The 13,853-nt window shown below is 39.1% G+C and overlaps 3 protein-coding genes across 4 annotated transcripts in view; 1 reads left to right on the top strand and 2 right to left on the bottom strand.

Moving 5' to 3' along the window:
* Nucleotides 1–13,853, top strand: part of LOC145450242 (ras-like GTP-binding protein RHO) — a 93,464-nt gene that overhangs the window by 42,429 nt on the left and 37,182 nt on the right. The gene's annotated exons all lie outside the window — the stretch shown is intronic.
* LOC145450244 (uncharacterized) lies at nucleotides 585–12,810 on the bottom strand. 2 transcript variants are annotated; one of them, XM_080328754.1, is made up of 3 exons: nucleotides 7,749–12,810; nucleotides 1,324–1,444; nucleotides 585–706 (listed from the first exon to the last, which is right to left on the bottom strand). In XM_080328754.1, the coding sequence occupies exon 1, from the start codon at nucleotides 10,436–10,438 to the stop codon at nucleotides 9,953–9,955; it is 486 nt and encodes a 161-aa protein (XP_080184880.1). In that variant the 5' UTR covers nucleotides 10,439–12,810; the 3' UTR covers nucleotides 585–706; nucleotides 1,324–1,444; nucleotides 7,749–9,952. The 2 variants fall into 2 exon arrangements, with proteins under 2 accessions (XP_080184880.1, XP_080184879.1); XM_080328753.1 differs by lacking the exon at nucleotides 585–706 and having other exon boundaries at nucleotides 770–1,444.
* Nucleotides 3,065–7,099, bottom strand: LOC145450247 (uncharacterized). Its single transcript, XM_080328757.1, has 4 exons — nucleotides 5,872–7,099; nucleotides 5,318–5,418; nucleotides 5,017–5,125; nucleotides 3,065–4,011 (listed from the first exon to the last, which is right to left on the bottom strand). The coding sequence occupies exons 1-4, from the start codon at nucleotides 5,921–5,923 to the stop codon at nucleotides 3,947–3,949; spliced, it is 327 nt and encodes a 108-aa protein (XP_080184883.1). The 5' UTR covers nucleotides 5,924–7,099; the 3' UTR covers nucleotides 3,065–3,946.

The following is a 13,853-nucleotide window of genomic DNA, read 5'->3' as shown; positions in this document are numbered from 1 at the left end:
AATCAAAAGCGTGAAAAGTAAGTACTTTTGCGTAAAAATTAGAAGCGGAAGTAGTCCACAAACATAGTCACTTGAGTAGACCAAGCCTATTTGAGTACCACGCCATATTAGCCAAAAGAGTGGTACAGAAAACAGACCTAACTCAAAATTATATATGTCCCGATTATAAATCCTACATGCCTACGTGCATAACTTGCTTCGTCCCCATATGCAAGCATCATTTGTGTTAAAATGTTATGTTTGATTAATACCGTGGTGCAAGTCGGAGATATAGGTTTAGGTTTCGTGTACCACAGGTGTAGATTCACACCCGTATATCAAGGGCGGTACCAGGGTGCCAATACACACTTTTTCGCTAAGGGTATACTTCAACTTCTACCGCTACTTGAGTAGCAACATAGCTTGCTAAGACCACCTCTGCTCATACAACGCATGCTTGTTCCATGCTATATGCAATGTATATTGCTCTTGCCAATGAAATTCTTGAAATATATAATTTTCAATCTTGTACGCTGGTGGGATGAGGGCTAACGCCTACTCTTATACATTACCACAGATTGTAAATTTGCTGCACGGCTATGATAACTCCATTATCATCAATGGACTCATCACTGGGACAGGACGGGATCGAACACCGTCAGCCCGATTATTCGTAACAAAGTTGGCGAGTATTTTACCTGAAGAAGACGTGCGACTACGGGTATGGCTGTCACATTGACGCGACTAGTATATGCTTTGTCCTTAACTGTTGAAACCAGATCAGGGACAACTAGATAATTCTAATTTTAATTCTACTATGCTCTCAATTTAATTCTAATACAATTTGTGAAATGTTTCTATGCTCTCATTTAATCCTAATCAACATTTCCTAAAAATGCTACAGGAGAACTATATAGTGCGAAATGAATCAAGCTTATGGTTCAGACAGTTTTCCTTGTAGTGCTTATGTGAATGAACTTTGATTAGATATGAACTGAACTTGAATTTTTGTTGTATTTCTTGCTTATTCCGAATTCAATTCATTTTCCAGGTTTATCCGAATTGAGTAATTATAATTCGAATCTAATTTTGAAAAAAACTGTGTGGCCATAATTCTAATTCTCATGTAATTTGGAAAAACTGTGTCGCTATCGTTCTAGTTCTAATGTAAGTTGAAAACCTATGTCGCTATAATTCAAATGCCAATCGAATTTGGGAGAATGCGTCGCTATAATTATAACTGCAATCTAATTTAGAAAAACCTGAATATTTTCTTATTGTCTAACTCTACGGTTGAAAGCGTCGTTGTTTCTCATCAATACCGATTTCACGTTACCGATAGACTGCGACTTTATCAGTATTAGCAACTTGAACCCAAGCGATCCCGGAGCATATTCACTGAACATATCATTGCGGGAGACTGATCGGCGATCGTACGAATTTGGAATCGTGAAGCTTCATCTACCTGAAATCAGAAGACACCATAACATCATCAATCTTCGGATTGGGAAATTACTCTTTGTGGTAGGTACTGAAATAGTTTTTCGTTACACATCAAAGCTTGCAAGTACATATCAAGTATTCAGACAAGAAACGTTATTGTATCAACGGTGACTACTTTGACAACCCTTGGCCATCATTAGGTCCAGTTAATGAGATACCCGCCAAAGTTCGAATGACCAAGTACCTGGTGCGTTACATAGCTGCAACACCAATGACTTGCGAGTCGTGCTATGGGTACAATGATTCGAGCATGTGAGACGAATATTAATTTTTATAACGCTAGTCGAGAATAGCGAGAGATGATTCTTTCGCGAACCTAAATTAGGCACCTCTTGCCATCGGGATTTCATTTATCCACTGAATGTTTGCCTCTGTACGGTAGAAGCCTTGAAACCTCGATTGGTCGCATCGCAGCATACGAATTGTGTAGCACAGGGGTGGCCAACCAGTACACTCTAAATTCGAATGCGTGCAGAGGAACGCAAAATTACACGCCAAATCCGGTTTTTTTTTTAACTACCACACAACGTGCTGGAGCCGATGCGTGCCTGGCTATCCTGTGTTTAGTCGTGGTGTGTTCATGCTGACTTGCGCAGAGCTCGAAATTAATACCAGCCATCCATGAATTTTTACTCAGCTTAGGCTGAAAAAAGATTTTATTGCAACGAAAGATGAATACAGAACATTCATTTGCAGACGAAAATGTGTGAATTTCTAGCTTGCACAATTGAAAAATTTAAGCTTTTCCAAATAGAAATAAGAACTACAGCTACAAAGTTGTCATAACTTAGATTCTAATTAGAGCAAAGAAACGTTTCACTAATTGGTGTAGAATTAGAATTATAGCAACACAGTTGTTTTCCCTAAATAAATTCTAATTAGAGAAAAGAAGCATTTCACAAATTGGTGTAGCAATAGAATTATAGCTACACAGTTGCAACCACAAATCACATTTGAATCAGAGCAAAGAAACAATTACAATCCTAGCGACACTTGTTGTTTTCACAAATTAGTTTCTAATTAGAGCAAAGAAATATTTCACAAATTGGTATGGAATTAGAATTATAGCGACACAGTTGCAACCACAAATTACATTTGAATCAAAGCAAAGAAACATTTCAAAAATTGGGATAGAATTAGAATCATAGCGACATGGTTTCATCACAAATTAGATTCTAATTTGAGCAAAAAACATTTCAAAAATTGGAGAATTACAATCATAGCAACACAGTTGTTTTCACAAATTAGATTCAAATTAGTGCAAAAAACATTTCCCAAATTGGAGCATAATTAAAGTCATAGCGACACAGTTGTTATCACAAATTAGATTCTAATTAGTGCAAAAAACATTTCATAAATTGGAGTAGAGTTAGAATCATAGCGACACAATTGTTATCACAAATTAGATTCTAATTAAAGCAAAAAACATTTCAAAAATAGGAGTAGAATTACAATCATAGCAACACAGTTGTTTTCACGAATTAGACTCTAATTAACACAAAAATATTTCCCAAATTGGAGTAGAATTAGAATCATAGCGACACAGTTGTTATAACAAATTAGATTCTAATTAGAGCAAAAAAACATTTCAAAAATTGGAGTAGAATTATAATTACGGTATAGCGACACAGTTGTTATCACAAATTAGATTCGAATCAGAGCAAAGTAACATTTGAAAAATTGAAGTAGAATCAGAATAATTACTGCAGTTTTTTTTCTGAATTAGACTAGAATCGAATTAGAGGTAGTTTTTATTTCAAATTAGAAATATAGCTATACGGTAGTTGTTTTCTAAATTAGATTCGATTGAGAGCAAAGAAACATTTCACAAATTAGCGTAGCATCAGAATTTATAGCTACACAGCTCTTTCCAAATTAGAGTAGAAATATATTTGTAGCTTTTTTTTCGAAATTAGAGTGGGGTCAGAATTATAGTAGGAGTTTTTTTCAAATTATAGAGTAGAATCAGAACTATAGCTACACTGTTTTTTCCAAATTAGAGTACAATTAGAATTATAGGTTCAGTTGTTTTCACAAATTAGATTCGAATGAGAGAGACGAAGCACTTCACGAATTAAAGTAGAATTATAATTATAGCTAGTTTTTTTTTCAAAATTAGAGAATCATCAGAATTTTAGGTACACATTTTTTTCACTCTAATTAGACAACTAGACTAGTACTAGAATTGTATAGTTGTCCAAGTCAGCAAACGAAATCAAAATCATTACTGAGATTTCTGAAATCTGCTCATAAAACAGAGAAGCTTGTTTGATTGAAACCCAAATTTTTGTCTTCAATCAGGACATACTGTAAAATTGAGAGTATCTGGAAAACTTTTGGATATGTGGGGTCACAAACAAAATAGAGAAGATCCAGCACCATCTCAAATGGTGTCGCTTTATTGTGAGACGATCCCTTTATGCGGAAGCCATTCGCCACGATCCATGACTGCAGGTCACCATTTTCATGGTGCGCTAGTACGAGATGTCGAGGACTCAGCTTTGTGGCCGTTAATTGGACTAAATGGGCCTGGAATTGAAAGAAATATGTTAGGTAAAATTATATTGCCAATAATATATGTGTAAATTGAAAGCACAAGATTTAGATTATGTAGAAATGCCTTTATGGGACTTCTGCATAATGAATATTGAATAAAAATAGAGCTGAATAGGTCAAGATAGGTTTTTGTCAATATGGTCAAGCTTAACTCATGGACACAAGTGATAGCAAATTCTGTCGTCACGATATGCTGTCTAGTCGTTGACATGTATGGTTTTTTTCCACATAATCATAAGTTTACTAACCTTTAATGATCCATTCAGATTTGATCAGTATACCATCATACAGGTTCCTTTTGGAACGACACAAGCATTATGCTCACATTCACTGATTCTAGGCACTATATCCATGGTAGCCATCCTCATGGTCTCGAAGTCAGGAAAACCAAAAATTACATTAGCAGCAGAAATGATTTTCCATGGTTTGGAAAAAACGAATTTGCACCAGCTCATTCTAACTTAGATTTAGCCTTATCAAAAAGAATGATGTCATTGAAAAGCATTTAATAAACATTTATTTTTGGAGGCCATTTTCAGTTCGAGTGTTTATTGCACCGTCATAACGTAAACAGCGTCAATCAAAACATAGGCCTACCATATTTTCAGCACCCAAAAACAATTGTGCCACATTTTGGCGGCACACATCTGAGCTCAACAGACCCTGAATTAGAACACATGTTTGTGGCGCATCTTGGAAATTAACAGACCCCCGAATTAGAACCAACTCAACATGCGCGTATGTTAAGCCATAAACTTTTCAAACTAGCTATACTTTTGTGACGGTCTGTTAAGTTCGAACTTGTGCCAGATAGTGGCATGCAAAACGTCCAAGGTGTTATGGAAGACGCCGAACAATGTTTGCCGAAAAATCAGGACAAGAGTCGAAATCAGTACAAATCTGACAAATCAGGACGTCATGGTACTTCTATGTTCATTGTTCAGACAGTTCCAGGTTAAGCAAGCAGCAAATCCTCACCTGATAAAGCGTTATCGCCCTCAAATCCGAGGAGGGTTGGTGTGATTCTCTTTTCAGTTACTGCATTTCGTAACTCCATCAGGAGTATAACCGCAGCGGATTCTTTTCCCTACAAATAAATATAATAATAAATATAAATAATGTAGAAGATTTAGTTGAAGGACATTCCACTTATTGCATTCCGGTTGATATGAAGGCAAGAGTTCTGACACAACAATATTTAATATAAAAAATTGCAACAAATATAAACAGGATTATCCCAATTAATAAATTCATTCTAGAATAGTTAAATAATACTAACCTCTTCATCTGTCTCTAGCTCTACTCCAAGTATTTCGTCATGAGTAGTAAGTATTTCGCTTCGACACTCCTCGGAACGAACATTTGAAACCCCGCTCTGATCTATTACAAAGGCAAAGTGTTACTATGAAAGCAGCTATGTAGTGAGCTAAGCATGCACATTGCACACACACTTTTATGTGTTATATAGAGGGAACTTGATATGAATATAATAAGATTTATTTCACTGTATAATATTAACAATAATTATTATAATAGGTTCATGAATGAAATGTCATGTTTTCAACCAATGAAAATGTCATGTAATTGGAAAAACAAGTGAGTCAACTGCAAAGCAAGATCTATATAACTTGGTCAAGAATTCTAGTTGTAAACCCATATTGCATCAAGTTAGAGGATTAACTGACATTCTGAAACTCAGTTTCGATGCTACTGCAAGTTGATCTAAAGGGCAATCTACCAATATTTCTCACACTGCTGCTTGCTGTAAGAACCCTCTTGACAACATACCGGTAATCATAACATATCGCATGTTGATATTTTTGAACGAATTACCTTCAATTATTAAAGCAATGTGTTCTCTCGTAATGCCGTACGCAATCAACATCTTCTTTATTCCTTCCGCTATGATGAGATTAGCGACACGTTCATCCACATCCACAAAGTCACTGTACTGCGAGTCTGCGACCTGTCGCTCAATTTAAATTTGACCCTGACTGAGTTCCCGCCGTTACCGAGAGATGTGAAGCGTGAAAGAGAGAGGGATAGAGAAAGAGAGAGGGATAGCAATAGAGAAATATAGAGATGTTTATTCAGTCAACAGTCAAAAGCAGAATGCACTGATAATAGCCAGGTAACACTAACGATTACTAAACAACGTACTTCAAAATTACATGGTAATGACAATGATTGATTGATTGATTGATTTCTTCATTGCTATACTGCTGATATATCAATGATCAATAATGGGGAAACGCAATATAATGGAAGTCATAGTCAAGTCAGACAATCATGTGGTTGTAACAATGATATATATAATTGGGTTGAAATGATCAATTTCTTCTGCCAGTTTGGTAGGCAAATAAAATGAGAAGAGAAACGTTCACAAAACCTAGTAAATGCAAGAAAGCGACACACTAAAATAATGGAGCGACATTGATGAAACAGCAGTCCACTTCATGGCTCCTGAGCAATGTGCCCTTTTAGGTACGCATGTGGGCAATTGATTTGAGCTGACACGGTCCCTGCTCACATAAATTATAAGTTGCGCACAAAAAATCCGAAGAGATGACCTTTTTTTAGTGGTTACGCACTGTTGTCCAAGGGACCGCGCAGTGAATAGGTGAGCGCTGCTGCAGACTCGTCAAAATTAGAGGTACCATTGCTTCTGAGCTATATGTAAACGGGGCTAAAAGCACACATTGCTTACACGAGAGTCGTTATTACCGTTAAACATCTATTATAGAAATGCTGCATCATTTGAGAATCTATATCTTGCAGCTTAATTCCTCCCCTGCAAATAACCCAGCGGGAGCAAACGGACCCCAGGGTCATTGGGTTTACCGATGACGTCATGATCGGTACACGAGTGTAACGTACCTTACCGTGGATGATCTGGTCATTTACCAGTGACATTACGATTACATTTCAGCAGCGTTTCCAGCGTCGACCTCACAATCCCTCTCAATCTTACTGATCTCACAACTCGTGCGGCGACTTACCGGACTATTAAAATGTATACGTAAACTCTTTCATAGTGATCAAAGCTGGCGACAGATGATAAAATGAGAGCATAAGCACATATTTCGTAACTTTATCTGATGAAGTGTGGATTTGCACATATTATCACACCACTTCGGCGAAAGATTTGGGTCGACTTTATGTGTTTGTCCCATATTGCATCTTTGGATGCACAATTTTGTGTCTAAATCGATGCTTTCGATTTAGAGTGTAGCCAGCGGCCCGCTGGCCAAATGTGGCCCGTTAGATATATTATCGAAAAAAATAGGTACACATGTAATTTATTGTGAACTTGCAAGGTCAACCAAACTTTGATTAGCCTGACCCAGAAATTTGGGGTGTTGATGAATAAAATATCAGTTCCGACCAATTCGCGTAGCAATCAGGGGCCGGCCACATTTTCATGGATCTTTTTATATGGCCATTAAGTAAAATATTTCGTGGCAGATTTATTTGAATGGATATTTTTCTTGGCACTTCGCGCAATTTATTGTCACTAGAATTCTTGCTTCCAGTATTGGTGCCTCCTCCAGAAAATTACATATTTAAAATCCCCCCAACTTACAGAATTGAGTCGAACTGTATTCGCAATTATGAGAGAACGTGTCGTCAAACATGTGACTTCGCGTTAGCACTCACAGAAAGATCGTCGGCGATGAAACCGTTGCACAAAATGATAGACGCATGCTCACCGAAATCTTCGATATTGATATGTCCATGTCCAAGCGCTGAATAATTCTGTCCTTCCCAAATGATCCCAGCAGAATACAGAGGCGACCCGCAATTTTAGCAAGAAACATTATAGTTGATCGAATTCATTCATTAATTATGAAACGATTTCGCGCCTCGCGCTGGTAAGACATCACTGCAAGCGGAGTTGACTGATATTCGAATGCTCTAGCACTCGACTCGTAAATACTCGATTCTGAATCGACACTCTCAGATACTCGATTTTGCCAAGCCCTTGTTGTAAGTTCCAAAGCTGCAACAGAAATAGATCACCACAATAGGTCATTTAGCTAGGCTCCTCTTCAGGCGCGTATAGTCACCCGAAAAATAAGTGGATGTTGAAATAAAGGGGGGGTTCGAATTTTTTTCGAATTAACCAATATAGCATGAATTCGTTAAGGTTACGTACAGGCGTTAGGGTTGTTCAAACATAACTTTTTTTTCCAAATCTCACTTGCTTAATGATAAATTTGTCATGTTGCCCACCAAAACGCTACACGCCAAAATTGGATTAATTCTAACCGTTTTTGAATTGAAAGTAGTTACAGTGGCATACTTCGACATTTCAGTATGACTAAACATCGTTTTCCAGGCATGTCTAAAGGGAGAGAGTGACACCTTTTTCACGCCCTCACATCTTGATAAAGGCCTGTGTTAGAGTTTGGATAATGACATTGCTAATGCTAACCTGACAATTTCATCACTAATCAAGCGAAATTTGAAAAAAGTTATTTTTGAACAACCCTAACATGCGTAAATGACGCTTATACAATCTCCTCGTGTTGATGAACTTAAGCGTATAATAAGCATAAGCTTGGCATCAACAAGTTCGGAAGTACAGTACTGTCAATTAGCGTGTCCCTGATCTCTCGTGAACAATTAATACGCGCGCCTTCAACGCGTATTACGTAGCCTCGGCGACGATTTGCGCAAGTCAAAATGTCCGAGTTGTTATGGAATCTGTTCTATAATAATGATGACATCATGGAATCTGTTCCATAACGGCACCGATCGCTGGTGGTTTAACCCTTTCTCATCTTTTACAACTTAAGCCTTGATGCACATTTTCTGGTGGTTATGTTCATTGTTCAAGTATTAGCGAAAATGAATTACGCATGTACGCACGCATACATGTTTGCGGGCATTCAATGTCAGTCAGAATCGCGATGTCACTCTTTTATATCAACCGCAAAGCAGCATACACTTAACTCTCCAAGCCATCGAGAGATATGAGCCAAAGCATGCTAGGTCCGAGACGTGATAGTCAGGCCATCGATGATATCTTTCGTACCAGGCCTATTACAGATGCGATTGTGTAGGCCAGCGATGGTATAGCACGCACCGGACCTATTGCAGATTCTTCAAGTCAGCGGAACTAGGCTTGTTGGAGACATGATAAATCAGCCCAGCGAAGATTGGGGGGTGTATGGCAATCAATGACCTAATTTCGCGATCATCTCAGCGGGATATCGCGTCGCGTCGCGTTGTGCACAGACGAATCTCGCTAATTGGCAACACGCTTCTCGATAATTGGCCGCAAGCAACACTGATAAGACGACTTATTGAATTGCAACTGAATATTTGCGTCAGAATGGTCATTTCAAAAGAACATGGTTTCGTGTTTAAAAACGGGGGTTTCGATAACCACCCACCCCTACTGGCTACGCGCCTGCTCCTCTTCCCTGTATGGTGCTTGTGAACTCTTACAACATCCTAGAATAAAAGTGGGACGTGCTGGCAGTCGACGGTTCGGGAATCCTAAAAATATTAACGTTCGAGTGTAAAATGACCAATTGACCATTATTGTCGAATCAACACGATGAAAAGAAATTAAAACTACTTCGCTGAGAAACTTCCCAGGAGAGTCAAAGTAGTCGTAGTTGGTATTCAAATAGAAGTAGAAGTAGCGATTCCCCAGTACATAGAAATCTAAGTATCCTAGGTGTACATTTGCTCGAAAAACGGATAACTGTCATATAGAAATAGTAGTCTAAAATGATAACCGCTTGATTAAGTAGGCAAATCTACTTGTGATACTTCGAAAAGCAGAAGTACCTCGTTACTGACCACCTCTGAAAACTTCTCATGATTACTTCACTCAGGTGGAGGTTCAATATAGCAACGGACGGTCGAACTCACGCAATCACTTGGACTTCATAGTGCCGGACTACACATCCGAAAAAGTCGGAGGCGTCTTCGGACATCTACGACTAACTGATGATGGAGATGACAAGGCCAGAATAGTGACGGACGAGGAAAGAAGCAAAACGTTTTTACTGTATAAGTGAGTTGAATTATGTATCAGATTCACGAGTAGGGTGGCTGTTGTTGTTGCTGTTGTTGTTGTTGTTGTTGTTGTTGTTGTTGTTGTTGTTGTTGTTGTTGTTGTTGTTGTTGTTGTTGTTGTTGTTGTTGTTGTTGTTGTTGTTGTTGTTGTTGTTGTTGTTGTTGTTGTTGTTGTTGTTGTTGTTGTTGTTGTTGTTGTTGTTGTTGTTGTTGTTGTTGTTGTTGTTGTTGTTGTTGTTGTTGTTGTTGTTGTTGTTGTTGTTGTTGTTGTTGTTGTTGTTGTTGTTGTTGTTGTTGTTGTTGTTGTTGTTGTTGTTGTTCTTGTATCGAATAAATATGGTGCTCGACACCTCGATTCTATTTGCATTATGCAATTAAATGTATCTCCCGGTCAGCAAAACAAATTCGATTGCTGGGGAGATCGTGGCAGGATACGTCAGGATGTTTTCTGTAGAGAATGACACGCCTTGTTGCCTAGTAGCACATTCCAGGAAATACATGAGGAAATACTCAACAGATTGTTGTTGCTCGCAAGTCCGATATTTAGTCCGTCTTCATGGCGAGTGGGGTTGCAACCAAGTTACAGGTCAATCTGACTCGGGCCCGACTCCGAGTCATTGTGCTCACTGTGCACTTTCGAGTCGTGTTAAACCCACTTTATTACAACTCTGCTTGGTGATGTCGAATTCCTCGAATTCATAACATAGTCATTTCCATCACTCTTAACAGTTTCTAGCCGCATCAGCACTGATGGACGGGATATCAATAATGTGAAGACTGTGTGGTAACATAAAAGGTACATACAAAGGTACTTTCCGCATGATTCATACTGTTATCACGCCATTATCAGTGAATCTCGAATATTCGTCTCGCATCAATACGCGATTCACTCACGCAGGCCTACTTAATTTTGCCTATCCCAACTGACCACACCTCTGATAAACTGATCTTATGTTTACATATTTGCAGCGGCGACAAAATAAAAATGCGACGTTCCAGCATGAAGCTACCTTATTTGCCAGAGAGGGTGAATTGCTGGCTCTCGAAAGGACATCTACAACATTTATTCGGAGCAAGATTGGGTTCATTCAAACTCCATTCTCTGTGGGATATTCCCAGCGGAGAGTGAGCCGAATACACCTGAAAAATCGCTGGCTCTGCGCGACTTTGACGTCAAAAAGGTCCTTCCGAAATTCCTCGATATTTCGGACTTTTTGAGATTACCACGAGTACCACGTAAGATTACCATGTGTCCTCCTTTAGGAGGATTTGTCCACTTTACTCGAGAATAGTGAATAGTCCTCCGAGGATGCTTAAAATACCAAAATGTCCTCATTCTTCGCATTTACAGTTAGTTAGTAAGTAAGTTACTTGCTTTCAATAAGACTTTTAGGCGAGATGTTGTTTTTATTTACCAAAAATTAATTACTGCAGTAATGAAATATGCCGAATTGGTTGTTTGTGAAAGGTTTTCCAACAAATTATCGTAGCAGTTCTGCATTCTTGATTGTTATTTGCAAACATTGTTCGACGTTCTCAGTAATATCTGTTTTTTGTACATGCGAGGATTTGTCGCAAGTTCGAACTTATCATTTGGATCATGATTTCAATGATATTTTCTGTGAAGAATTTCACGACCTCGATCATTGCTATTGGCAAAAGTTCAGGGAACCGCAACGTATTCATGTGCTGAATCCGAAAAATAAATTTATATGTTGTTTTTGTGTCTGTTGTGGTAACTTTTCCTGGGCTTTGTTTTTGTAACTTTCGCATTCAACTACCAAGGAAATGTAAACTATCATCAAACTGAAGGTAAGAATTCTACTTTCGTTTTACTCGCCAGCAAAAACAAAGGCTTTCTTTTTGGGTGCTGGAAATATATGGTGAGCCAATGTTTCGTGATGATAAAATAACTACGGTAGTACCTATTTCTGGGTCTCACAAACTGCATACAACTATACAAGTATACATACACGATTCCGTGGTGTTCTGCTAATCCATTGAATAGTCATGATCAACAATTCGACCGTATCACGCTTTACATTTTCAACTGTGAACAGAGATCTGTGCCTGTATCAATGCCTGCGAAATTCATCCTATTTCGAATTAGGCATAATTACCGTATCCGGAGTGTCCTCAATGAAATAGAGTCATCATAAAAGCGCTAGATGAAGGAAGATATGTGTGTAGTTCAGGGGTCGCCTCGAAATCCCAATTGCTGACAGTAAATTTCAAAAATAACCTAACCGTTAACATCGCTGGTCAGCCTGTTTCCAGCACAGAAAATACCAAATATCTCGGGGTCTTACTGGACTCGTACATGTCCTGGAAGTGTCATATTTAGTCCCTAGATAATAAATTATCACCGAAGTGCGGCTTGTTCTACAGCCGTAGCCGCTTCATGCCAGCCTGGGTTCTTCTGATACTATTTAAATTCTTAATCCAATCGAAGTCACAATATGGCATCCTCTGTTGGGGGACTGCCAGTAAAACTGCACTTGACCCAATGCAGAAACTACAACATAAAGTACTCCGTATCATAGCTAGGGCCCCAAAGAGGCCTGGTTGTCCATCCAACAAGTCGCTACTAAGGAGATTCGGTGACCTAAACATAGAAGATATGCTGAAACTAGAAATCGCCAAATTTATGTATCAGTTCCACTGCGGTCATTGCCCCGGATATTTCAATGACTTCTTTACCGCGGAATCAAAAATGCGTAAGTACAACACACGCGCGCTCACGTCAGTAGTAGTATAGATCGGTCTGGGGGTGCCTGGGGCTCTTATGGGCGGGGTGGTGAGGTGCCTGAAAACCGGGGGTGGTGAGGTGACCCTTATCTCTTATGGCGGGGGTGGTGAGGTGCCATTGTGTCTTATGGCGGGGGTGGTGAGGTGACCCTTATCTCTTATGGGCGGGGTGGTGAGGTGCCTGAAAACCGGGGGTGGTGAGGTGACCCTTATCTCTTATGGCGGAGGTGGTGAGGTGCCATTGTTTCTTATGGGCGCGGCGATGATTCGTACTTTCGTTGATAGAATGCTAGCGGCATGTCGTACTTTCACCAAAAAGGGTGTGAAATAGTTTGCTAAATCTAGGAATCAGTCGCTTGGTAATTAGTTTACCACGTAGCCGGCGTAGACGGCGATTCCAATACCAGCAATAGCCGCGTTCACATATTAACACTCCAAATAGGTGTGAAATAGTTTGCAAACCCGGCGATCGCTGACAAGATAATGTCTCAGACATACGCGACTTGATGTTACAGGCATATCGATCGCTCACGCGGTGAAATTTTCGTAAGCAGTTTGTCACAGAACTTGATTTCACTCGTAAAGATTTAATAAGCAACGAATAACAGACCGCCAGTGTCGGTAACTTGAATAGCGACAAATTGTCACTTATTTCTACTCTAACCCTAATCCTTTGTGAAGTGTACGCTTATTCAAAAAGGTGCGACATAAGTCTAAAATCCTACGATCGCTCACAAGATAACACCTATAAGACATAACCATCTCTCGTGACTTGTGGTTACATACATCGCAATCGCTACAATGTAATATGTTGGTAGTTTGGTGCAGAACTGGATTTCACGAGTCTGATACAATAAGAATATTACCTATTAAGTAATAAGCACCGAATAACAGAACCGTCGCAGACGGTGACTTGAATATCCAAGATTTGATACTTTTCGCGATCGCTATATGTTTCACGTTGACTTTGGTTGCGTGATGCGAATCATGAGAATATTCAATCAATGTGTCAATTTATCAACTTGAAATGAACC

This window comes from Botryllus schlosseri, chromosome 11 (genome assembly GCF_051294905.1).
Source record: "Botryllus schlosseri isolate E-star chromosome 11, Bs_hap1, whole genome shotgun sequence".
Taxonomy (NCBI): Eukaryota; Metazoa; Chordata; class Ascidiacea; order Stolidobranchia; family Styelidae; genus Botryllus; species Botryllus schlosseri.
This window is presented reverse-complemented; position numbering and strand designations above follow the sequence as displayed.

What these genes read in the sequence shown, in the direction of transcription:
- LOC145450244 (XM_080328754.1), bottom strand. Translation starts at nt 10,438, where the DNA reads ATGCAAATAGAATCGAGGTGTCGAGCACCATATTTATTCGATACAAGA.
- LOC145450247 (XM_080328757.1), bottom strand. Translation starts at nt 5,923, where the DNA reads ATGTTGATTGCGTACGGCATTACGAGAGAACACATTGCTTTAATAATT. An exon ending in CATTGCTTTAATAATTGAAG is followed by an intron (nt 5,419 to 5,871) that starts GTAATTCGTTCA and finishes CCTTTGTAATAG; the next exon opens with ATCAGAGCGGGGTTTCAAAT. An exon ending in AGCTAGAGACAGATGAAGAG is followed by an intron (nt 5,126 to 5,317) that starts GTTAGTATTATT and finishes ATTTATTTGTAG; the next exon opens with GGAAAAGAATCCGCTGCGGT.